We start from the raw sequence: 26,468 nt of genomic DNA on the forward strand, positions 1-26,468 counted from the left end.
AGTGCTTTGTAAAGTGCAAAGAGCCGTTAGTTGTCATTGGATAACTTCTGAGAGTCACATTCTTTGGGAAACATATGAGTTGCATACAGGTTTGGAGAGTGGAGAGAGAGCACTGGAAAATTTTGTCTTCATCTTTGCCCAGACTTAGCCTAGACTGACCAAATGGACTAGAAAATTCGATTTGTTTAGTTCACCTGAGTTTATCTCAATGCCACGTTAGTAGTTAACTAGAAATTTTCAGAATACTTCTTTCTAGATCATTCCACTGACACTCTGATTTGACCAAATATTATAGCCATAACTACTTTGCAGTCAGCGCAGAAACACGACTGGGAAGTGGTGACTCATGGTAAAGGAGATGTTCAAGACTATGAGCCAATAGGATGAAGAGGGCCAGGACTAGGAAGAACTGGAGCCTGGACTGCTGGTGTGTTTATTGGTCTGTACTCCATGAGATGGGTGACCCCAGACCAAATCCACTGTCTCAAGGAGTTTGAACAAACTTGAGTTCAAATATGTTAAGAGTCGTATACAAGCAGTCCAGTATAGTGGGCTGGAAAGGTAGAGGAGTGGGTCCTTTACTACAGAAACAATGCTTGTTATTTAATACATAGAGTGATATGATTATGAGTTGTTAGTGTGGGTTGGAGCCCAATGACAACTAGCACCTGTAGGCATGAGAATCAAGGTCCAGGCCTTCTAGAGAGCAGGGGGCCGGGAAAATCTGTGTCATATGTTAAAGTTTTTACCAAGTGAGCTGAGCATTAATGTATAATGTATAATATAATGTGACTATAATGTAAATTGGAAAAAACAATAGAGAAACCCAGAGGTACTGAGGGAGCAGAGGAAAAATTAGAAAGGATTGCTGAAAGGGTCATGTACAAGGGGCTTATCCCTTTTACACCAGATTTCAGGCTTCAGACACAAAACTAATTCCTGACTATACCTGTTGGTGATAAACAAAATCCTACTTCAGCAGAGATAATAATAGCGAAGAGTTACTGAGTGCTTCCTTTATGACGGATTATGTTCTAGTCACTTCATACATATGATCTCAATTAATTCTCAAACTATGCTATAGAGTAAGTACTATTTGTATTTCCAATTTATAGATGAGGAATTTGAGGTAAAGAGAAACCAAGTAAATTGCCTAAGGTCACACAGTCAGTAAATGGTGGTATGTAGACTTGAATTCACAAAGTTTGATCCCAGTCAAGCTCTTTCCCTCTATGCTAGGCTGCTTCTGTTCTGCTATAACGGCATTTTAAAGTATGACAATTGAAAAAAGAAAATAAATAAAGACACAAAGACTTGTGGGACACCATCATAAATTTCAACATGCATGTAAAGGGAGGCAGAAAGGAAGTAAGAGAGATAAAGGTCCAGAAAAAGTATTTGGAGAGGTAAAAGGTAAAAACATCCCAAATTTGTTGAAAAACATTGGTCTACACAAACAAAAATCTCAACAAATCCAAAGTTAAACATCTGTCCACATCATGGTCAGTTTGTTGCAAGGCAAGGAGAAAATCTTGAAATCATCAGGGGAAAAACAACTGATAATGTGTAGAAGAGTGGCAATGTGATTAGTGGCTGATTTATCACGTGAAAAATGGTAGTCAGAGGCAGCGGGATGACATATTCAAAGTGCTGGGGAATACTGTCAAAGGTTTTATATGTAACAAAACTATCCTTCAGAAATGAAAATAAAGGCAGTCTCAGATGAACAAAAACTAAGAGAATTTGTTGTTAGCTGATTGCCTTGTAAGAAATACTAAAGGATGTCTTTTTAATATAACTTTATTTACTTATTTATTTATTGGCTATGCTGGGTCTTTGTTGCTGCATGGGCTTATCTCTAGTTGTGGTGAGCAGAGGCTACTCTCTAGCTGCAGTGTACAGGCTTCTCATTTCAACGGCTTCTTGTTGCTGAGCATAGATGGGCTGTCGGGTGCGCGGGCTTTAGTAGTTGCAGGGCAAGGATTTAGTAGTTGCAGTTTCTGAGCTCTAGAGCATGGGCGCAGTAGTTGTGGTGCATGGGCTTAGTTGCTCCAGAGTGTGTGGGATCTTCCCAGACCAGGGATCAAAACTGTCTCCTGTACCGACAGGTGGATTCCTTACCACTGAGCTACAGGGAAGCCCCAAGGATGTCTTTCATACAGAAAGGAAATGATAACAGATTGTAACTGAAGTCCACAGGAATAAATAAAGAGCACAGGGAATGGTAAATATGTGGGTTAGTGCGAAAAATAATAATTTTTCAGTTTTGTTCCTAATTTCTTTAAAGGATACATGGTTTTGTAAAGCAATAGTTATAAGCACACCATTTTTCTTTTGGCGGTGCTGAGTCTTCATTGCTGTGTGTGGGCTTTCTTTAGTTTTTGCAGGGTGGGTGCTGGGTGTGGGCTTTCTCTCGCTGCAGTGAGCAGGTTCTGCTGTCTAGCTGAGGCACAAGTCTTCTCCATGTGGTGGCTTCTCTTGTTGCAGAGCAGAGGCTGTAGGGTGCACGGGCTTCAGTAGTTGTGGCATTCCAGGTCAGTATGTGTAGCTCCCGGGCTCTTAAGCGCAGGCTCAGTAGTATGGCACACAGGCCACTAGATCAGCAGGGTCTAACACCGTGTTCTTAATATTAGATAATATTGAATTTAGGACCAAAAATATTTAATTAGTTCAAAAAGCGTACTTTTAAACAGGTGCTATTTTTAAAATGAAGATACAAGAAATATATCTATTTATAGCATCACATTCATAAAGCAGAAACTACAGAAAGTGCAAGGAGATACACATTAGTTGCAGAAGTTATTACTGAACCTCTTTCATCCCATGGCAGTTGTAGTACATTAAAAAATAATAAGCAATAGTATAAATTTTTGTGAATGTTTCAGGAGTGCTTGAAAAGAGGAGCATTCTCTATTCTTGAGGGACAAGGTTTTATATATTAATATACATGTATATGATATTATATTGCATATGTTTTATAAATATAAATACGGTGCTGTAGAAGACTCCTGAGATTCCCTTGGACAGCAAAGAGAACAAACCAGTCAATCTTAAGGGAAATCAACCCTGAATACTCATTGGAAGGACTGATGCCAAAGCTGAAACTCCAGTATTTTGGTCATCTCATGCAAACAGCTGACTCATTGGAAAGATTGATGCTGGGAAAGATTGAGGGCAGAAGGAGAAGAGGGCATTAAAGGATGAGATGGCTGGACAGCATCACCGATGCAATGAACATGAACTTGGGCAAACTTTGGGAGATGGTGAGGGACAGAGAGGTCTGGCTTGCTGTAGTCCAGTAGGTTGCAAAGAGTCAGACGTGACTGAGTGACTGAACAACAACATCAATACTACTGTTGTGCTTGTTACAAAGACTACAAAGACATTCTCAGATTCCAAAAATATAAACAGTACAGACAACATTAATTGTCCACAATATAATTAGAAATAAACACAGAAAACATAAATCTCCTGCCACCTAGGTGAGAAAAAAGCAAAATCATCTTTAACAATTCAAGTTTAAAAGAAAATCTAAACGAAAGCTGAAGAATATGTAGAAAGTAATTATTATCAAAATAGTACATATCAGAATTAACAGGAAAATAGTTAAAGCAGGGATTAGAGGCAAATTCATAGTCCCAAATACTTATATTAATAATCAAGAAAGAATTAAAGTAAATGAATTAAACTTCTAACACAGAAATTTTAAAAAATGTTTAAATCCAGGTAGAAGAAAAAGGAATTTAATAAAATAGAAGTGATAAGTAATGAAGCAAAAACATATGAAACAATAGAACCAATAAATAAATCATAAGCTTTTTTGGATAAAAATAATAAAATAGATGAATTATTACCTAAGCATGAAAAAAGGAAGTTTTAGCACATGAAATTTTTAAAAATTTATTTATTTTAATTAGAGGCTAATTACCACAGATGCAGAGGAAATTAGAAGAATCATGGGAGCCTACTTTATTCAATTCCTTTAAAATAAAATTGAGCATCTGATTGGAATTGGTACTTTCTGTCGGGAAATATCATTTAGCAAAAGAAAGGATACAAAAAGGCAGACAAGAACACTGTATTGTTCATTAGCCAATCACCATTTGGATAAAATGATAGAGATTACAGATTTTCCTCAGGAATGGTCTGAGACCTTCCTGAGAGAGAACAATGAAATAAGCATTATGTTTACTCAATATGTTTCTTTTGATTTGATGTTAATATATTTATTCATCTTTATTAACATGCAGTAACCAGTGATACCTCCTTCCACCCTTTGTTTGCTGAGTATCCTTGTATAAATATACTTGCTGGCATTGTATGTTCCTGCCATAAGAGTAGCAGCGCTATTGATAACATAACACAGCCCTTCTCCCCCAACCCACCACCACCCAAGGAATTTTGAAAAGGAATCTGTGAAATAAGTACAAATTCACTCACTGGTATGACTCCAGCATCCCTCTCCCTTATTTCTGTCCTTTCAAAATGTTGCTAGGCAACCAGATAGAAAAATGGCCAAAGCCCTTATAAAGAGAAGACATGCTTATAAAGTCAGAAAAATAAATGTGGGCTTGTTCACTTGGGCATGCTCACAGACTGCCTGGACTTGCAACATAATTCATTCAGTTTCAATAACTGCAGTTGATCTTGAGGTTAGTAAAACACTTGGCTGTAATCTGCCAGTGGAGACATGACTCGAGCCATCTAGGTGTGAGAGGGGGTTGCTGTTCTGGTGGTACATTTGCCCTTGCAAGGGGATGAATGTTCAGTGGTTGCTTCTGGGACCAGTCTCTCTGCTTAAGTCTGTGTGGTTCCACTTGCAGTTAGCACAATCTTCATAAAACCTTTTTAGAGCTCACGGTTGTAAACACCCAGTCTTCCTTAGGAACTGCAGCTGCATCACCCCTGGCATTTAGTATATCCAGTTGATTTTAAATGGAGCCTGCTTCTGTCGGCTCTGGCATGTGCACGGGGTCTGGTGGCCCAGGCTCTGCTTGCTCTAAGGAACAGCACAGTCTTCCTACCTGGTGTGTGTGCCAGGGTCTGCTCATGGTGACAGGTGTTGACGTTCAGCTGCTAATTTCCCCCATTAGAGACAATGTGGTAGGATCAGATGATACAATCTGTTCATCTGAGGCCTGCCCTGCTTTTTCCTGTCTGGAATACATTACTAACTTTATTGAAACAATAAAAGAAGAAATAGCTGCACAAAATGCCCTTTAAATGGTTTTGCTTTACTAGGGGGAAAAAATCCATAGCAGTCAATTTCTTTTTGTCTATTATAAATTTATTAACAGTGTGTTGTAATTAGGTGCACGGCTTTGCCTGGGAGGACAAATGGTGCTTCTTGAACTGTGACGTTAGTCTGATTGTGGTAAAATGACCCATTTGGTTTTACCAGCTGTGACTTTGGAGGGAGCTGAATGACAGAGGACGCATAAAGCTCAACAGATGAAAACATTCTTTGCTCATGCTCTCTATTACTGATTATTTTGTATCCTAAACAAAATGTTCTTTGGGTTTGCTTACTAATGTCTTGGTTATCTGAAGAGTACTGTGTTTAAGTTGATGGGATGTCAGAAAGACAACTGGCTTCTTAAATCAGACCCATATTCCTGTATTAATAGGACATAATTTGCTCTGGCAAAATCTAAAGATACTGTGGTGCCTGATTAACCAAAAGGAATTCCCAAATGGGGAAGCAGTGGTTGTAACTGTGTTCTTCAGGATCAGGCTGCCTGCACAGGAAGCCTGGCCACACCATTACCAGCTTCTAAGCTGCTCTCACGCTTGGTTTTTTCCTCTCTAAAACAGAGCATTGTATAACCTGCTTCAGAGAGTTTATGTGAGGATCAAATTAGTGAATTCTTAGCACAGTGCTTATAATACATAATAAGCTCTCAAGAAATTAAGGATTCCCCAGAAATAATATTAAACAGTGCAGAAAAAGTGATCCAGCTCAAGGCAAAGTCCTGGGCTCCTGAATGGGCTTGAGAGAATGGGAAGGGGGTGAGGAAAGAACAAGTATCAGCTCCCCTCCGCCCATTCCATACAGAGTGCTGGTGACTGTTAAGTTGGAAAGAAGTCCCAGAAGGAAAAGGAGTTCCTCTCTATGACCATGATCCTGGGCATTGTGAACCACCCTGACTTTCACTGATGCCTTTTCTTTTCTGTGCTGGGAGGCATTTTAGAGGCAGAGAGACAGGAAGGAGTAGCAAGAGGTGTCATGCCACCTGACTCTTCACTTTTCAGCTCACACGAAGTTGGAATCATAGAAATGGAAAAATCACAAAAGAGATTAAATCTGTGTCTGTGGTTCTGTCCCCTCACTGATTGTTGCTGAGTCCCTTTTTCTAAGTTTTTATTCTTGTCTGCCTTTTATCCCAAGAAAAGTTTTGGCCAATAAATGTTTACAATAGGATGCTCCCCAGAATATTCCTGTTTCAATAAGGAACTTCTGGGATAGAGGGCAATGAGTCTTAATGAGGAAATTTGATGCACCATGACAAAACAAAATTTTTAAGTGGGCGATGAAGAAGTTTTCCATTATCTGTTCATTACCTCTTAAATATATTCAGCAAGTGCTCTTAAGGCAGAGAAGCCTGGACTCATTCAGTTGTTCATGGTTGGAAGTTACCTATGCCAAGCCTGAAATAGAAATTTCTTTTTAAAAAAGTATTTTATTGAAGTATAGTTGATTTACAATATTGTGTTAATTTCTGCTATATAGCAAAGTGACTCAGGTATATAGATATGTAGATAGATATATTTTTTCATATTCTTTTCCATTATGGTTTATAACAGAATTTTGAATATAGTTTCCTATGCTATACAGTAGGGCTTTGTTGTTTAGCCATTGTATATATACCAGTTTGCATCTGCTAACCCCAAACTCCTAATCCTTCTCTCCCCACCGTGAAATAGAAATTTCTTAAAATCTGGCATTTCATCTTAAAAACAAAAACAAAAACACTGTAAAACTCCTAGCCTCTCTCTGTTTCTCTTTCACTTCTTTCCTATGCCAGTTATTAATTTAGTGCCTTTCAGCTCCAAATTTACCCTTCTTTCCCCTGCTTTGTGATACTGGAGTGGACTCAAGCATCTCTCCTTTGCCATATGGTAGAAGAAGGCAATGGCACCCCACTCCAGTACTCTTGCCTGGAAAATCCCATGGACAGAGGAGCCTGGTAGGCTGCAGTCCATGGGGTCACTAAGAGTCGGACATGACTGAGCGACTTCCCTTTCACTTTCCTGCATTGGAGAAGGAAATGGCAACCCACTCCAGTGTTCTTGCCTGGAGAATCCCAGGGACGGGGGAGCCTGGTGGGCTGCCGTCTGTGGGGTCACACAGAGTCGGACACGACTGAAGCAACTTAGCAGCAGCAGCAGCAGCAGAAGTAAAGCTTTGTCAGTAGAGGGCACCAGAAGGCCACTGCCAGAGGAAAGGGCCCTCTTCTTGGTTTCAGGGTAGCTTTTCCTTCTTGCTTCTGTGGCCCTTGACTCTCAGTGGCGTCTGGGACACCCAGTGGTGTTCACCCTCCAGTATGTTTTTACCAGAACTCACTAGGCAGCTTCCTGATGAGTCTCAGGCACCAGGCAGGTGGTTTCCTGTTTGCCAGCCCTGGCTTGTCTCACCTCTGAGAACTTCACCCACCATGTACTGCAATCACATCTTTTCCAATGAGATCAGAATCTCAGCCTTGGGGGCAAGGGCTCTTAAAAATTAGTTTCTTCTTTGGAGGTTCTGTTTCATCTAGACATAGTAGCTGCTCCCATATCTGCTCTGCTAGAGTTCTCTTCACCCCGTAGTATCTAATCCACTATTCAGTACAGTTTAGTCACTTAGTCGTGTCTGACTCTTTGCAACCCCATGGACTGCAGCACACCAGGCTTTCCTGCCCATCACCAACACCCAGAGCTTGAGCAAACCAATGTCCATTGAGTTGGTGATGCCAACCAATGATCTCATCCTGTGTCGTCCCCTTCTCCAGCCTTCCATCTTTCCCAGCATCAGAGTCTTTTCAAATAAGTCAGTTCTTCACATCAGGTGGCCAAAGGATTGGAGTTTCAGCTTCAGCATCAGTCTTTCCAATGAATATTTGGGACTGATCTCCTTTCGGATTGATTGGTTTGATCTCCTTGCAGTCCAATGGACTCCAAGAGTCTTCTCCAACACCACAGTTCAAAAGCATCAATTCTTCTGCTTTCAGTTTTTCTTTATGGTCCAGCTCTCACATCCTGCATGACTACTGGAAAAACCATAGCTTTGACTATATGGACCTTTGTTGGCAAAGTAATGTCTCTGCTTTTTAATATGCTGTCTAGGTTGGTAATAGCTTTTCTTCCAAGGAACAAGTGTCTTTTAATTTCATGGCTGCAGTGACCATCTGCAGTCATTTTGGAGCCCCCCAAAATAAAGTCTCCCACTGTTTCCACTGTTTCCCCATCTATTTGCAATGAAGTGATGGGACTGGATGCCATGATCTTAGTTTTCTGAATGTTGAATTTTAAACTCGCCTCTTTTCACTTTTATCAAGAGGCTCTTTGGTTCTTCTTTGCTTTCTGCCATAAAGGTGCATATGCATATCTGAGGTTATTGATGTTTCTTCTGGCAATCTTGATTCCAGCTTGTGTTTCATCCAGCCCAGCATTTTGCATGATGTACTCTGCATGTAAATGAAATAAGCAGGATGACAATATACAGCCTTGACATACTTCTTTCCTAATTTGAAACCAATCCATTACTACATGTCTGGTTCTAACTGTTGCTTCTTGATCTCCACACTAATCAGGAGGCAGGTGAGGTGGTGTGGTGTTCCCATATCTTTAAGAATTTTCCACAGTTTGTTGTGATCCACACAGTCAAAGGCATTAATGAAGCAGAAGTAGGTGTTTTTAATAGAATTCTCTTGCTTTTTCTATGATCCAGTGGATGTTGGCAATTTGATCTCTGGTTCCTCTGACTTTTCTAAATCCAGCTTGAACATCTGGAAATTCTTGATTCACATATTAATTCTTTATATTAAATTTTCCCCATTCAAATTACTAGTGTTTTGCTTGTCTTCTGATTGGACCCAAATTGATAGAGCCTAGAGGGTCAGAAGTGCTGTATGCAGATGAGGAGTGTGCGGAGGCACTGGACGTACAGACCCCAGCTCTGTCCCTCCTCTTCCTTTTGTGAGTCAGCCTGCACTAGAGGATTGTTCTCCAGCCTGCACTCAGCCAAAGCTCTGCCTCTGAGTGAGAGGCCTGTGGTGGCCCAGCCCTGGGCCCAAGACCAGCTGGTTAAGTCTGTCTAACTCTGTCTTTCAGTCTTAGAAACTAGTTTCTGCAGGTAAAAGCCACGTTCTCTGAGATCAGCTTTATCAGTACTAAAGGTATCATTTTGGACTCAATCTGCTGACTTTTTCTTGTTTCTCAATTAGTTCAGAATGCAGGCAGGGAGAAGTCCTACTTTTTATTGTCTGCACCAATGATTTTTTTTGTTGTTGCATAAAACAGTTTAAAATAACTTACTGCCAGAAAAATGGATGCAGCAGGAAAGCATAGCATGTGTAGCACATGTTTAGCTTTGCCTGTCCCCTGACCTACTAGCTCATCACTATGACTTTCATCTGACCACACGTTGTTTTTTCTTAAAATACTAACCTAATTGGAGAGTGATTCTGTATCTCCAAAATGCTTTGACACATCATTAGTGATCCCCTTCAATGAGTACAATCCCACAGAACCCATATAAACAGTCCAGAATTTGAGGATAAGGAAAACATTTAGAAGACAGTGTCATCTGTTTGAAACACATCTCTTTAAAATCATGAATTAATGTATCATGTACTTAAAACTGTAGTTAAAAAAAAAAAAGACTTGTGGCTCACTCTCTGCATAAAGGATCACAGAGGAAATGGGTCATTAGCCAGCTGTTGGCCAAGGTCAAATTCTCTACACATTGGACTTTAACAGTTGAATGTGATGGGGTTGCTGAGTTATTGTTGAAGGAGCAAATTGAAGAAAGGATGTCAGCAAGTGACCATAGTGGCTCAGACAGTGAGCCACACAGCGCTTGACATAGCACTTTCTCTTGTCCTTGACTTTCTCTGGCACTCTGCATGCGTGACTGACTTGCCTATGTATCCTGTGTGTTTACATAGTGAAAGTACAAATGAGGGAAAGGTACCCCAGTGTGCTTTAGAGAGAATGAGAAAATACATTCTGTGAACATTTGAAGTATAGTATAGCAGTTAAAGATTAATAGAGCTCAATAAAACTTTCCATCTCAGGCTTAGGCTTGACATGAGAAACATAATGCAATTTTGAGATTCTGAGATGATCTTTGAAACAGATTCTTGCTGAGCTTAAAGCCAGAGGAAATGACCATCTTGTCACTTACTGATGGTAAATGGTTGAAAATGGGTTTATTATGGGCCATGTGATTTGATGTGGTAACTTTACATTTTAAATATTTTAGCTTAACATTGCCAGCAGTGTTATTTAAGGGACAAAATCAAATTAGGTTATTAAGAAGCAGAAAAAAAAAGGAATAAACAAGCTTGAGGTTTAGTTACAAATTTTCGCTTTTCTCCTCACTGCTTTTAGTAACTTTGTCAATTAGTATAGAAAAAATTATCATAGGTGTTAATCATAAAATCTCTACTTTCTTAGACAATGGTGATACAAGGCTGAGATGTGACTTAGACTCATTTAGTTTTTATGACATAATTCAAGACATGCTACCCTTGAATACGGGACCTTGGCATATTGAATATTTCAAGTTGAAGGAATTTGAGAAATGGCATGTGCAGGAAGGACTTTCTGACCATCCTTAGAAGCAGTTTATAAAATCCTCTTGTGAGAGATGCCCTTCCTATACCCAAAAGAAAAAAGCATCCTTACTGCAAAAGACCAAGACAGTGAACACAGAGAGGACCTGAGTGAACAGGCCTTGCTAAATTTCCCCAGTTCACCACACTTACTCAAACTCTTTGTCCCATCGTGTCTTTCCAAGATTCTCTACTCATCCACATACTCAGATTTAACTGTTTCTTTGGATCTTCATTTCCTTATGAAGGCTCCCATGCATGTAAAACTTATATTAAAACATATTTATCTGTTTTTCTCTTGTTGTCTGTCCTTTGCTACGGGGGCCCCAGTTGAGAACTTAAAGGGTGGAGTACTGGTACTTTTCCTTTTGTACATTTACTTCTTTCCAGATACCTTCCCATCCATCTAGTGTTGTCCTTGAAAACCTCTTCCCTCCTCCTCCTCCCTCCTTCAAAGGACTGACCCTGATGGAGCTGCCCTCACTGTGGAGTTAGCAATCTGCATGAGTGGAGTCCATTCTAGCCTGAACCAGGCTTTCACATTTACTGAGGGTGTAGCACACAGCATTGTATTTCTGATTTCTATGTCATTTTCATGTATCTCTTTTCTGGTTTTAAAGATATAGCTATAGCTATTAATTTCTTCAAATGATTCCTCTTTAGCAGAATTGCATGTATATTTTTGATATATCTTGGTCTATGTCCTGTGTGTCAAGATAATTACCCAGAGATATCCACTGTCCGAACCAGGGTGCAGATGCCTGCAAGTGGCAGAGGGGACCTCAGGAGTAGCGTTCTTGGTCTGACATTGATGGAGTTGAATAACTCAAAGTTCCCATTGACAGCATATTCTAGGAGGCGGTAACCCAGGGGTGCTTCACAACCTTCACAATTCTTCACAACCCTATAGGCCTTTGGGTTGTCACTTTCTCCTCTGCTCTACAATTGCTCACTGGTCACTTTGAGAAAATGAGGCAGTCAGCACCTGTTCTCTCTGCATTTGAAATATATGGCAGGATCCTAAATGTCCACTGACAAGAGGTGTCCACCACCTAAGAAACTTTCTAAAAGTTATAAACCACACGATGGCATATGTAAACCATTTCAGCCTTCTTCTATCAGTGGAAAAAATAAAAACAGCCTGAATATCCATCAGTGAATGAATGGCTAAACTATTGTATGCACATGTTACGGAATACTGTTTGAGTATGAAGTTGGTCTGGGATTTAAGTTGTGTTACTGAATGGGAATGTAGGGACCAGGACACTTAACATGTAGCATAGGATTCAATTTCTACAGTCCTCAACTATAAATATATTGTAAATACTAATATAAATTTATATTTATTATAATTTATAGTACAGCAAAACTATATATATTATATATTATAGCAAATATTTAAAAGTGAAAAAAAAAACTGAGAGAATACAAGCCATACTGACACAAGGAGGAGACTGGGATTAGGGGTGGTAGTCAGAGAAGGCAATGGCACCCCACTCCAGTACTCTTGCCTGGAAAATCATCCCATGGATGGAGGAGACTGGTGGGCTGCAGTCCATGGGGTTGCTGAGAGTCAGATACGACTGAGCGACTTCACTTTCACTTTTCACTTTCATGCATTGGAGAAGGAAATGGCAACCCACTCCAGTGTTCTTGCGTGGAGAATCCCATGGATGGGGGAGCCTGGTGGGCTACCATCTTTGGGGTCACACAGAGTCGGACACGACTGAAGCAACTTAGCAGCAGCATCAGTGAAGAGGTATTATACTCTTTGCTTTCTCTATCCCTGGGGAATTTTTTAATATTGAGATGGAATCATGTATTACAATTAAATATAAAAACTTTAACATAATTCTGAACAGGGAAGATATGACTTAGGACAAAAAGCAACCACTTTGGTTGGAGCTAGGTGGTGATCCTGAGGGGAGACATGGGCACAGACCCAACCATTCCCCCTCATTAGAGAATCTAGCAGTAGGCGTCAGAGTGGCAGCTCTGTCCCTGTGGTTAATACTCTCAGAATAGTTCATTGTTCTCGAATGTCTCGCTTTATTGCTTTTATCAGTAAGGAAATAGAATAGCTTTTTAGCACACTCCTGTGTTTATTTAACTGTATATTAATGATTCTTAACTATTATACTTCAATCTTTGTATCTTCTTCCACTTATTCTCTCTCTCCTTAGCTTATATCTTTCCCCTCTTACCATCTGGTTGATATATCCTGTATAGGATCTGCCACAAAATTGACAAATTCCAGGTAGTCTTTCTTAATTAACTTAGTCTTATTGATAAATCCTTTACTCAGTATGTTCTTGATGAATGTGCTTTAATATTTGACAACTTCCTTTTACACCTTCTAGAGGTATTGTTTGCTAATTGTTTTTCTGTCATTTTTTGCATATATGTTCTCTTAATTCATCTTTTAAAGTAATGGACTCTTTATGAGATGAAATACAGGGAACAGTGAGGGATATGGACATTGGAGACAGAAACACCTATTTGAAACCTGATCCTTCCACTTTTGGAGAAGGAAATGGCAACCCACTCCAGTGTTCTTGCCTGGAGAATCCCAGGGATGGGGGAGCCTTGTGGGCTGCCGTCTATGGGGTCGCACAGAGTCGGACACGACTGATGCGACTTAGCAGCAGCAGCAGCTGCTGCAGCTTTCCACTTTTTAGTTGGACATCTTAAAGAAAATTCCTTCTTTTAAGCTACTTTTCCCCCACATGTAAAACTGGAATAAATCATGATTTAAACCAATGACATTATCTGATGTCAGATGATTTATTTGCTAGCTTTAGTCAAATATGTTTAGGGTCCTGGGTACTACAAAGATAGCCCAAATACTCAAGTTACTACCTAAGGGGACTCCTTTGTTCCTCAAACTCTGCTTACTGTGAATTTGCTCACATCCAAAGGAACTGTTCCATATTTGTCTAGTTTTTTTTTTTTCCTGCTACTTTGATTTTTTTGTTTTGTTTTTGCTACCTTGGGGATCATGGTCATACTTTGTCCTGGCATCATTTCTTGGGTTACTTACAACATATCTGTGTTTATGTGCATTCATTCATGTAGTCGTTCATTTATTAAAAATTTACTGAGTGCTGCTGTGCTAGGTACTAACGATACACATGAAACTTGAGTAGGAGCCTACTAGGTCGACAAATTGGGGAGAGCATTCTAAACTGAAGGTATAGCATGTGCAAAGGCCCCAAGGCATGAAAGAACAGGACTTACTTTAGGAGTTCAAGTTCTGCACAGTATAGTACTGCAGCTCTGGCTGAGAGAGGTAGGTGGTTTGAGACGGGATTGAGTAGATAGGCAGGTGTGGCCATCTGTATATCATGGCAAAGAGTTGACGTTTTATCATGCTGGCAATGTAGGCCTACCACAGAATTTTGAAGAAGAAAATAACAAGGTCATATTTGTATATTATAAAGAAGTTCTAGCTTCCAAGTACAAGATGGATTAGAGGGAGATGAATACAGAGGGAGAGAGGAAAATAAGGAGACTATGGAGTAGGCTGATGGAGATAAGTGACTGAACTAGGCCATGAAAGAGGGAATGGGGTGATGAGAAAGGAATTTAGGAAGCAGAATTGATAGATGTTGGTGTTTGATTGATGTATTAGTTTTCTACTACTGTCATAACAAATTTGTTAGAAATCTGACATGGATCTCACTGTGCTAAAATCAGGGTGTCAGCAGGGCTGCATCCCTTTCTGGAGGCCCCAGGGGAGAATTGATTTCCTTGTTCGTTCAGGTCATTAGCAGAATTCAGCTTCTTGTATTTGCAGAATTGAGATCCCCATTTATTTGCTGGGTAGCAGCTGAGTCCCATTCCCATCTTCCAGAGGCCACGTGCAGTCCTTGGCTTGTGGCTCTCTTTCCTAATCTTCAAAGCCAACAGTGGCAAGTAGAGTACCTTTCACATTTCGATTCTTTCCTACCTCTTCTTTCTTTCTACCTCTCTTTTATGCTTTAAGGGAGCTGAGATTAAATTAAGTTCATCCAGATAATCCAAGGTAATCTTCCATCTCCAGGTCCTTAACTGTAATCATCAGCAAAGTCCCTTTTGCCATAGAAGGTGACATGTTCATAGGCACCAGGCGCTAGAATGTGGACTTCTTTAATAAGGGGAGCCCTTATTCTGTTTTTTTAGATTGGACGTGGGGCCAGTGGGGAGCACTGAACTCAAGTTTCTGACTTCAACTACCAGGTAGAATGCAGATTTAGGAGAAGATGATGGGTTTAATTTTGAACATGCTGACTCTAAGGTGACCCTATGAAATCAAAATGGAACATCTAATAAATAGTTGGATGCACCAGTGAAAAGGTGGAGGAAAAACCAAGGCAAGAGATAAAGATGAGAAAGCTGCTAATGTATAGTGAGCCCTCAGTGAATGTTTAGAATAGGAGGAGAAGAGAGCTCAGAACAGAATGCTGGGACCAATATATTGTAGTTGCACCAAAGGGGGAAGGACTCACAAAAGGAACTGAAGGAAAACCTACGTCCCATCATGGGGTCTGAGATGTTTGTAGCTTATTTCTTTTTTTCTCCTTACCTGGGGTGCTTGCTCCTCATTCCCTAGTTTCCTGCCTATTCCTAGTATCTGCTTCCCAAAACCAGTTTGTATATTGTACTCTCCTGTCATCATGGATCTTTCCGCTTCAGATCCCATTACTAAACTGCCTGTTGTTTGTTTTTGTTCTGTTTCTGTTCAAGGTGGAAAAAAAAGGAGGAGGGGAGGAAACCTTCTAAAGAGAATCAAATTGACTCAGCTTATAATTTTGAGTCATGCTTTGGCACAGGTCACTAGATGAAATTTGGATTGGTTATCCTGAGATTGGGTGCCCCCCTTCATCCAATCAGCTGCTTCTCTATTTCAGGAACTAAAATGAATTCAATCTGACTGTTCAGCAAATCATTTTGTTCTACAGAGGCTTTCAGGGAAGAAGGTTAACTCTATCTCCATCGTATTTGCTAGATCTAAGATTATGATGTCAAAAATGGGCATCACCCCTTGCTGCTAGCCTCATGTAGCTCTAATGCTGTCTGTATGCAGGGACCATTTTGTAGAAATTGAATTTGGAGTCCAAATCACAGGAATAAAATCCAGGCAGGGAAACCTCAAATCAAATATAGTCATATTCCTTTACTGACTAATCTCTTTTCTACATTGCCTTGGTATATTTATAAATATTATCCAAATGAGAACTTGTTATTCAGATTCATGGGCCTTTCAACCACTCAGCATTCAAACATCCTACAGGCTCTCAGTATCCATACACATATGTAAGTGATGCCTGCTGATCTCAGCTATGCTCTGACACTCTTATCACAAGGAACATGAAGCATTTCTCCTTGTGTTGAGAGACCCTTTTGGGCAGGGTTGCAGCTTTCATCTGTAGTGTTTAGAGGAGCCTAAAAGGCACAACTATTATTATTTGTGCTCTTCCTGCGTATCAGGAGAAAGAAAATTTATATTGCCAATGCAAACAAAGTACTGTAAAGCCTTCAAATTCCTTTTAGTTTTCATTATGCTCAGAGAGTAATCTTTCACAAAACCTCAATTTACTGAACCTAAGTATGATGGATGGACTCCAGGAAAGGTGGGGCATCTACAAGGTCAAATGAGCTTTTCTAAAACTAAATTCCTATGATGTCAAGCTCAGAGAAAGTGTTTCCTTGTGTAGGGTTCATGTGAGGCCGTCATAGGTTGGTGGTGGTGGTAGTGGTGGTTTAGTTACTAAGTTGTGTCCAACTCTTGTGACCTCATGGACTGTAGCCTGCCAGGCTATTCTGACCATGGGATTCTCCAGGCAAGAATACTGGAGTGAGTTGCTATTTCCTTCTCCAGGGGATCTTTCTGACCCAGGAATTGAACCCGGGTCTCCTGTATTGCAGACAGATTCTTTACCAACTGAGCTATGAGGGGTTGGTGGTAGCCTGGGTGAATGGTGATCTGCTGTTTTCCTCTGTGTCCTGCTGCAGAGGTTCAGGCCGACACATAAACAGTAACCCCTGCTTATAGTTCCGGCTGAGGGACAGACTGGAAACAGGAAGGGACAGTGTTCCTCACACGAGCATGGACACTTCCATCCATTTATCCAGTTGTCTCTTGCGAGGTCACTCTCTAATTGTGACAGAGGTTTGTCCCTCCACGCTTGACTGGCCAAGGTCAAACCTGCTAGGGTTTAATCAAGTGTGCCTACAAGTGACTTACTGGTCACAGTTAATGGTTTTGGAGGTGGATGAAGTCTGTTAGACAGTAAATTGCTTGAGCAGCTCTTCTCTGTGGAACTGACCTCCCTGAGAGCAGAATAAGCAGGAAACCTGAGCAGAATTAGGGAAGTCTGAGCTGTGGAAAGGGCTGTAGAGATGATCTAGAGTAAACTGCTCACCAAGAGCTGCTACCCTGAGGTGAACTGGAAGGACATGTGGACATATAATCTCAAATAGCTAGAGTCAGTAAGAATAGTTCAGCCAAGCTGGTATTAAAGCAGAAGTTATATGATGGTATGTTTGTTATGTAAAGAAGTCCAGGGAAAGTTGAAGGCAAATATTGTTAAATGAATGAGACAGAGGCAGTCTCCAAAATAACTGAAGGGCAGCTTTTCAACGGCTACTCTTTCTAGCTGGGTACACAGGTAATTTTCCTTTGGGTTTCTGAATCAGAAGATCTGAAGAATAATTAAATTCTTATGCAGAACAGGGAAATCGTATAGTTTCTTTCATCATTCTTCCTTTCCCACCTTATCCTTCCCGCCTACTCTCTCTCCAGATCTGAAAGAATCATATGGTCTAGCCTCAAAAGATTACTCATGTTCTTTGAACTTACCAGACTTTTTACAGTTCTGGAACTTGGTACATCTTATTTCCTAAAACTGAGATAGCTTTCCTGTCCTCTATCTTAAAAAACTCCAACCAATTTTCAAGGGTTAGCTGAAGTTCATTTTCACTTTAAAGTCTTCTGGAACTCCCCAGATTGGATAAGCTGCTGCTTTATTATGCTTCCTCATATTTTTGTGCTTGTGATATACTTATAAAATTGTTATAATCATATAATGGAGTAATCCTCTGAAATATGATCAGCTCAATTAGAATTAATTACATAAAATAGTGGCTTAAAGAACATGGAAGTTTATTTCTCTGTCCTGTTAAGGAAGACTAGGCAGAAGCAATCTAGAGCTTGTATGGCAGCTTTAAAATGTCATCACGAATCCAACGTCCTGTCTGTCTTCTTTGCCATAGAAGTGAAGTCGCTCAGTCATGTCTGACTCTTTGTGACCCCATGGACTATAGCCCCCCAGTCTCCTCCATCCATGGGACTTTCCAGGCAAGAATACTGGAGTGGGTTGCCATTTCCTTCTCCAGGGCATCTTCCTAACCCAGGGGTTGAACTAGGGTCTCCTGTATTGCAAGCAGACTCTTTACCATCTGAGCCACCAGGGAATCCCTCTTCTTTGCCATACTCAGCTCATAGCTCACATTTTCATTTCACATACAAAATGGCTGCTCATGGTGCAGTCATAACATCCATGTTCCAAGAAGCAGAAAGGAGGAAGAAAAAAGATAGCATGTCTATCCTTTTTAAAGAGGACTTTCTAGAAATATCATAGAACAATTTCAGTAGTATATAATTTGGCCAGAACTCAGCCACGTGGCCATATCTAGCTGCACAAAACTCAGGAAAAATATATATGGCAACATTGTATCAGAATAAAAATTGTATTAGAAGAGGTGAGAAAAGGAAGGGTATTGAGAGGCAGCTTACTATCACATTATCAGATACATTTTTTATTTCTGATCATTCATGCTGCTCCCCCTTCTTTGCCGATGGAAGCTGAGCAAACTATGGCTTTAGGGAGCAATTAGAACCCATGTGAAAACAAAGGTGTATAATGGGTTTAAGATTTATAGTCATAGTGCAGGTGTGCAGAACTGTAACTTTCTTCATTTTCTGAACTTGACTTGCCCATAAGCCCCTATTTCCATTTACCACTAGAAAAAACATTCTTTTAAAAAAATATATAAATTTATTTATTTTAACTGGAGGCTAATTACTTTACAATATTATATTGGTTTCTCCATACATCAACATGAATCCGCCACGGGTGTATACGTGTTCTCCGTCCTGAACCCCCCTCCCACCTCCCTCCCCATATCATCCCTCTGGGTCATCCCAGTGCACCAGCCCTGAGCATCCTGTGTCATGCATCAAACCTGGACTGGTGATTCGTTTCACATGTGATATTATACATGTTTCAATGCCATTCTCCCAAATCATCCCACCCTCGCCCTCTCCCAGAGTCCAAAAGACTGTTTTATACATCTGTGTCTCTTTTGCTATCTTGCATACAGGTTATCGTTACCATCTTTCTAAATTCCATATATATGCGTTAGTATACTGTATTGGTGCTTTTCTTTCTGGCTTACTTCACTCTGTATAATAGGCTCCAGTTTCATCTACCTCATTAGAACTGATTCAAATGTATTCTTTTTAATGGCTGAGTAATACTCCATTGTGTATATGTACCACAGCTTTCTTATCCATTCGTCTGCTGATGGACATCTAGGTTGCCTCCATGTCCTGGCTATTGTAAACAGTGCTGCGATGAACATTGGGGTACACGTGTCTCTTTCCATTCTGGTTTCCTCGGTGTGTATGCCCAACAGTGGGATTGCTGGGTCATATGGCAGTTCTATTTCCAGTTTTTTAAGGAATCTCCACACTGTTCTCCATAGTGGCTGTATTAGTTTGCATTCCCACCAAGAATGTAAGAGGGTTCCCTTTTCTCCACACACTCTCCAGCATTTATTGCTAGAAAAAAAACATTCTTATCAGTTAAAGGTAATGTCACTTCTGTTTTAAAATTGATCCTCTTTGGGTAAATATTCAGCCAAATGCAGGGTTTTGACATTTTCCTTTTCCTGCTTTCTCACCAGGAAGTGGTCTGGTTCCCGGAGTCTTTCTGCAGTTCTCTAGTTCTCTTGGGACCTCCAGTACTTAGGTGTACACCTAACTCCAGTTGCATTAGGTGTCTGTCATCTTCACTACCCGGGAAGTTCTCAGGGTCTGGAACCTTGTCTTAGCTGTTTTGCTTTCTCTGGTGCCTATTGTCAAGGTTGACATATAGGAAAAATTTTAAAAAATGTGACCAGTGAATTTATAAGTATACTTTAAATGTATCATGTAATTAATTCAAATGGATCATAATAATCTGAAAATCCTGTAAAATTAAAAGTCTTCTCTCAAGCTCATAGCACTTGGCTTATAACTTTCTTATGGCACCAATAATACTCAGCTCTCAGTTACAGTGGCTATGTGCTTGCCTCACCGTTCAATAGTGTCCACTCCCTGAGGGATATTCCTGATCTGTGTAACCTTCAGAGGTCCTGCAGAAAGCTGTGACATAGTAGGCCTTCAGTCAATGGAAGTGAGCCACTAAACAAATAGGGATTGGTACTTTATAATTTACCACTGATAAATGACTCCTACCCAGAAATAAATAAGCCTAGATTTTATCAGAGCTATTTAGAACAATATCAGTAAAGATAAGTTGATATTTTGCTTTTAACAAAACAATTTTTTTGTAAGAAAAACGTTTTTGTTTTTCAGAAATCCTCCACCTACTTTACTTCATCCGGAAAAATGGTGTGAAGAATTCAACCACTTCATTTCACAGTGAGTATTTCTTCCACGAAAAAGTGTTCATCCAGCAAGACCTTGGGCAGTGATTGGAGGAATCCAAGCTGTGGGATTGATTTGGTGCTAGATGTTGTTATGCTTCTAGCGCATCATGGCACAGAATTTGTTCTGGTAAATGATAGACAGTGCTTCTGCAGATTTGAAAAATACGGAATTCCATTTGACTCTTGGTTATAATCAGACCTCCTGATCATATGTGTCACATTTTCTGACTACTCTGTCCTGGGGAAAATATTGCCAAAGTGTCTTGTTTAATAAGAGAGGGGACTCCATATAAACATCTGACACTCACACTTGAGCCAGAGGGGAGACAGAAGATGGCAGCCTTCAGCAGAGATTTTGCAGCTTGGAATTTAGGCTTTGCTTTAGGATCTGTGGTCTAGGAGCAGGGCTCCAGCTTCCAAGATGATTGAGAGGCAAAGTGAGATCTTGGGCCTGAGGCACCGAGGTGAGAAGCCCCAGCCAGGGCTCAGAGCGTGGAGAACAAGATGAAAACCCAATTGATGGATAATGTGCCTGGTGGGAACTGTGTTACCAGGAACTAGGCAGTATTGCATGGGATGGGAATACCAGCCCACCTGACCTGCCTCTTGAGAAACCTGTATGCAGGTCAGGAAGCAACAGTTAGAACTGGACAAGGAACAACTGACTGGTTCCAAATAGGAAAAGGAGTACGTCAAGGCTGTGTATTGTCACCCTGCTTATTTAACTTCTATGCAGAGTACATCATGAGAAACACTGGGCTGGAAGAAGCACAAGCTGGAATCAAGATTGCCAGGAGAAATATCAATAACCTCAGATATGCAGATGACACCACCCTTATGGCAGAAAGTGAAGAGGAACTATAAAGCCTCTTGATGAGAGTGAAAGAGGAGAGTGAAAAAGCTGGCTTAAAGCTCAACATTCAGAAAACGAAGATCATGGCATCTGGTCCCATCGCTTCATGGGAAATAGATGGAGAAACAGTGGAAACAGTGTCAGACTTTATTTTTTTGGGCTCGAAAAGCACTGCAGATGGTGACTGCAGCCATGAAATTAAAAGACGCTTACTCCTTGGAAGAAAGGTTATGACCAACCTAGGTAGCATATTGAAAAGCAGAGACATTACTTTACCAACAAAGGTCCATCTAGTTAAGGCTATGGTTTTTCCTGTGGTCAGGTATGGATGTGAGAGTTGGACTGTGAAGAAAGCTGAGTGCCGAAGAATTGATGCTTTTGAACTGTGGTGTTGGAGAAGACTCTTGAGAGTCCCTTGGACTGCAAGGAGATCCAACCAGTCCATTCTGAAGGAGATCAGCCCTAGGTGTTCTTTGGAAGGAATGATGCTAAAGCTGAAACTCCAGTACTTTGGCCACCTCATGCGAAGAGTTGACTCATTGGAAAAGACTCTGATGCTGGGAGGGCTTGGGGGCAAGAGGAGAAGAGGATGACAGAGGATGAGATGGCTGGATGGCATCACTGACTCGATGGACGTGAGTCTGAGTGAACTCCGGGAGTTGGTGATGGACAGGGAGGCCTGGCGTGCTGGGATTCATGGGGTCGCGAAGAGTCGGACACGACTGAGCAACTGAACTGAACTGAACTGACTGAAGACAGGAGCAGAACCAACAGTAGCACCAATAGGATGGGGACTGAGCGCTGTCGCCTGACGGAGAAACCACACTAGTCCTGAATCTGGGGAAGGTGCTCAGTGTTGGTGGGGTCTATGTAAAGGGGCCTGGTGAACTGTGGGGGGCAGGAATCTAGACAAGGTGATTATAAGCTATAGCGGTGCCCTCAGCATCTAGTGTATCAAACAAGGGGCTCAAGGGTAATGGAGGGAGAAAAGATGTGACCAAAATAGCTGATAAACAGGAAGAAGGAAAGGGTCAATACAAATTTCTCTAACTTATGCCTATGTGCAGACTTAGCTTCCACAAAGACAGTGCAAGGAAGCAAGCTGGGTCTCTTGATCGCCTTACTTAAGCACAGTACAATCCCTTGTTCACAATTCCAAAACCCAAAGAACTCGGAAAAATAGAAGTTTTTTTTTGTATTTGAGTCATTTAGCTGCAAGCCCTGACCTTATGTGAACTGATTTGGTGGCAACACATGATCTAAACTGAAGTGAGGCTATTTATAGCCATTATTTGTCCTACTCAGTGTGAATATTCATGTGAATTGCTGCAGATATATTAAGGTGTTTGATTACAGTGTGCTGCCCCACATCCTGCTGGGATGTTATATAACATACAGTAAATGCACTGATTTACTTTTCTACAATTTGATAAAATTCTGAATTATGAAACATATTTGGCCCCAAGGGTTTTGTATAAAGAGCTGTGAACCTGTATTTCATTTTCATTTCAAATACAGCGTAATTCAAGGCCCCTGAAATTGTTTGTCCAGTCAATCCCTGCTAGCTTTTTGCTATCATCGTCAGAAGGGAGGAGGGGTAAAGAGGTCTAAGAATTCCACAACTCTAAGGATGGCTGTGTTGGAATGTGACCATGAAATTCAGGGCCAGGGATGGAGGACATTTTCTTGCCCCTTTGGTCCCCACTCTGATGTTTCTGCAGTGACTGTAGAATGCAAAAGCAGCCACAAGTCAAGGGTGGTGATAGTGGGCAGTGTTGAGAGGAACAACAGATATAGCAGAAGGGATGATGCTCTCAGAGGAGCAGAGGAAGAGCCACTTCCTGATATTTGGAAGCCAAACGAAGAGGTGGAAGGCACTGGAGAGCTACAGACATCCTGGTGGCTGGAAACACATTTCAGATGACCCCAGAGAAAGAAACCCAGGAGTTAGGGTTCTCATGATTTTGCTGGCAAAAGCTGACTCCAGAGTTTTCCTTTTCATTCCATTGCTTCACACAGATGCCCTTGACTGACCTTCTCAAAACTGTTGACCTAGAAAACCACACCACATACTCACAAATACGCTTTCCTATACCAAACACTGCTACTGCTAAGTCACTTCAGTAGTGTCCAACTCTGTGCGACCCCATAGATGGCAGCATGCCTCTAAAATGTGACTTGACTTACTCACCAAAGTTTTGGCTTCAAGAGTATGTTTGTGTTCTTAAAGTAAGCACAGTATTTAATGGATAGATGTGGGAATAAAGGTACATAATTGATGATAGGGTTATGGCTTTCAGGATTAAATATAGTATAGAAATTCCCCTCTACTATTGATTTTTCTTTATGGCAGATCCCATTATATTCCCATTTAAATCTGGTTAAGTTTTCCCCAACTCTGAGAATTCTATATGTGCTCATTCTGAGTTGCTTTAGACTTAGAAAAATGTTGGTACTAGAACCGAGGACTCAACACAGTAAACAGTGCCTTTAGTATGCATACGTCAGCTACATAGCAAAAGCATCTTATTGAAATGGCAGAGGAGAGAGAGTCTGAAAAGGTTCTAAAGAACCAGTGAAGGTAAAGAGAAATTAAGTGATAGTGTGCTTTATTACTAATTTAAGATATGGAAAAATGTGATCAGTATTATCTTTATTTAATGACTTGTCCTTACTGGTTTTATTAGTGAAAATATTATATGTTATAGGTGTTCATAGATTCTTTCCTGACCTCAGTCCCTCAATTCTATTTTCCCCATAACATCTGAGATTTTTTAACCATGAATTTTCCTTTTACAAAATTTTTAGGAATATTACTGTCAAGATTAGGAACAATTATTGTATTTTATATCTTTAGGTAGAAAACTATTTACTATTCCAAAGTATTACCCTTTGGTTATTAGGAACCAGCCTACCAAATGCGATTTTAATTTTCTATTTCATTCTATTTATTCAAATCTCTAATTAAATGTAAACAAAGATACTCACTGGGTTAGAAATGTCTATTTAAAGAGAGAGCCTTACCTTACTCATCTTGGGAAGGAAAAGGGAAAACTATGAAGGATTAAGATCTTCAGATCATAAACTTTTCGTTATTGCTGAAACTGAGGTGGGAAGAGGGTTATCTGGTAAATTTTTTTAGCTTGAATTATCTAGATAATTTCTTCAACTTCCATTGTGGATGGAGCCACGGTGCCTTGATTTAAAGTAAACTAAACTAGTTCTTTCTAAAGAATAAATAGGACTAGAAAAATTTAAGTTTTAAAATCTTTAATACCTGGTTCTCATGTAACTGCTGAGCCATATCAGCGTCAATTCAATAATTTAAGTCTTTCTTGGTCCATGATGGTCACCATTCATCAAAGGACCTCATGGCTTCTCATTGTTGCTGCAGGGATCTGAAGGAATTGGTCAGGCTGCAGCCCAGTGATCACAGCTATGTAGACAGGGGACTCTGTGTGTGTGTGTGTGTGTGTGTGTGTGTGTGTGTGTGTGTGTGTGTGTGTGTGTGAGAGAGAGAGAGAGAGAGCGAGAGCAAGTGCAATAAGTGCTGGGGTGGGAGCAGAGGCAGGCTATAAGTGTCAGGAAGTAGCTTAGTGTTTTTAGATATGTTTCCAGCATTCTTCTTAATTTGGAGACAGCAGAAGAGATTTTAAATTCTGAAATCCTATTAGTAAACCTATTTTGAGGGTTAAAAAAAAAGAAACATCAGCCTGTTTGGTTTTGAACCTTTGGTCGTTAGTGATAATTGACTCATTTACGTGTGTTAGCTAAGCATTTGCCAAAGCGTGACTCCTGACAGCTTAGTTATGATAAATTAAACATGATGCTCACATGAATTCTGCACTGCTTTTTATCCAGATGCTAGGACCCTGCCTGATGTTTTTTGTCACCTTTGTAATGTGCAGCTGGCTTTGTAGCGATTTCATTATCAGCCCTTTACCCTTTGGCTAAAGCTATTTGCATAACAAGGTTATCTGGTTGAAGTCCCAGACAGATTGCTATTTTGTCTGGAAGCTCCATTCAGAAGTAGCCTTTTGATAAGATGACAATAATTTTCCTTTACCAGGTTCTCTTTGGTTCTGAAGGACGTCACTTCTCTTTTTAGTTCAAACCAATATCAGGTCTTTGGACTAATCTACAAAAATTCTTTACCAACCTTTGGTCAAAAGGTATCTGTGAGCTGTGCTTTTTCATTTGCCTCTGAAACTTTTGGGGTTTTATTAGAAATTAGATTTAGGACTTCATCATCAATGTCTTTTGAGCCGATTAGTGAGACAATAAAGATGGATTTCTCTTAGTCAAGGGCAAATCTGCCAAGAGTACTATGACTATTCAGCTTCAGACTCATTGATGACTTGAACCACATGATTGCCCACGCACACACCTCTTTCCAGGGCTGGCTGGCTTGAGTAGCTAAGCGTGCAGGTGGTTTCCCGGAGTGAGCATCGTGGTCATGCCTGCCATGTAGTTATGAAATGCTGAGGCAACCTTTCCTATCCCTGCAAATGACATTCAGATGGCTATAAACAGTTGCACTGAATGTTAACAAGGTGAGATCACTCTGAGCTATAAAACTACTAAAACAAATGGGCATTTACATAAATTTATTCCTTAAAAATTGAAACTCAGACCTGGAACATCTGCTTTTCTCTAGGCCTGAATGTTTGTAAAGGTAATCATTTTGGAATGGTTAATTTCTTGACATCGATTGTACTCCCTCCAAGGCAACAATTCTCAGCCCTTCGCCATTCTCCATTTTGCATTTCAAGGCAGCTTAATTCCACATGGCTTTATAGTATCAGTGAACAGCACTCTTGGAATGATAAATATCCTAACTCAGAGACTGATAAGGTTCCACAAATATTCTTGGCTTTTTAAGTCCTGATGGATTCTCAGGTGGCTATGCACAGGGTTAATATCGCCTGAGTAGAAGGATACAATAACCTTTATTTATATTACTTCACGAATTGGTAATTCTAATTAAAATGAGCAGTGGTATCTCTGGTGACAGACTCTTTCCATTTTAGATTTATTTAGCCAATGATTAGCATTATGGTTTCTTGAATTAATTAGCATCTCTTGAGCTATAGGGAATTAGT

General features: G+C 40.4%; 1 protein-coding gene across 4 annotated transcripts in view; it reads left to right on the forward strand.

The window, feature by feature from the left end:
• MYO3B (myosin IIIB) overlaps window positions 1-26,468 on the forward strand; it is a 519,880-nt gene that overhangs the window by 188,766 nt on the left and 304,646 nt on the right. For all 4 annotated transcript variants that reach the window (XR_015147500.1, XR_015147505.1, XM_086357182.1 and 1 more), the window contains exon 8: window positions 20,440-20,505. Coding sequence is in view for 2 of the 4 variants with exons in the window: in XM_086357182.1 (XP_086213308.1) it covers window positions 20,440-20,505 (66 nt within the window). In the remaining 2 variants the exon portion in view is untranslated. The remainder of the gene's footprint in view (window positions 1-20,439; window positions 20,506-26,468) is intronic.

This window comes from Bos grunniens, chromosome 2 (genome assembly GCF_055505025.1).
Source record: "Bos grunniens cultivar Pamir isolate PY7600 chromosome 2, Bosgru_T2T1.0, whole genome shotgun sequence".
Classification (NCBI taxonomy): Eukaryota; Metazoa; Chordata; class Mammalia; order Artiodactyla; family Bovidae; genus Bos; species Bos grunniens.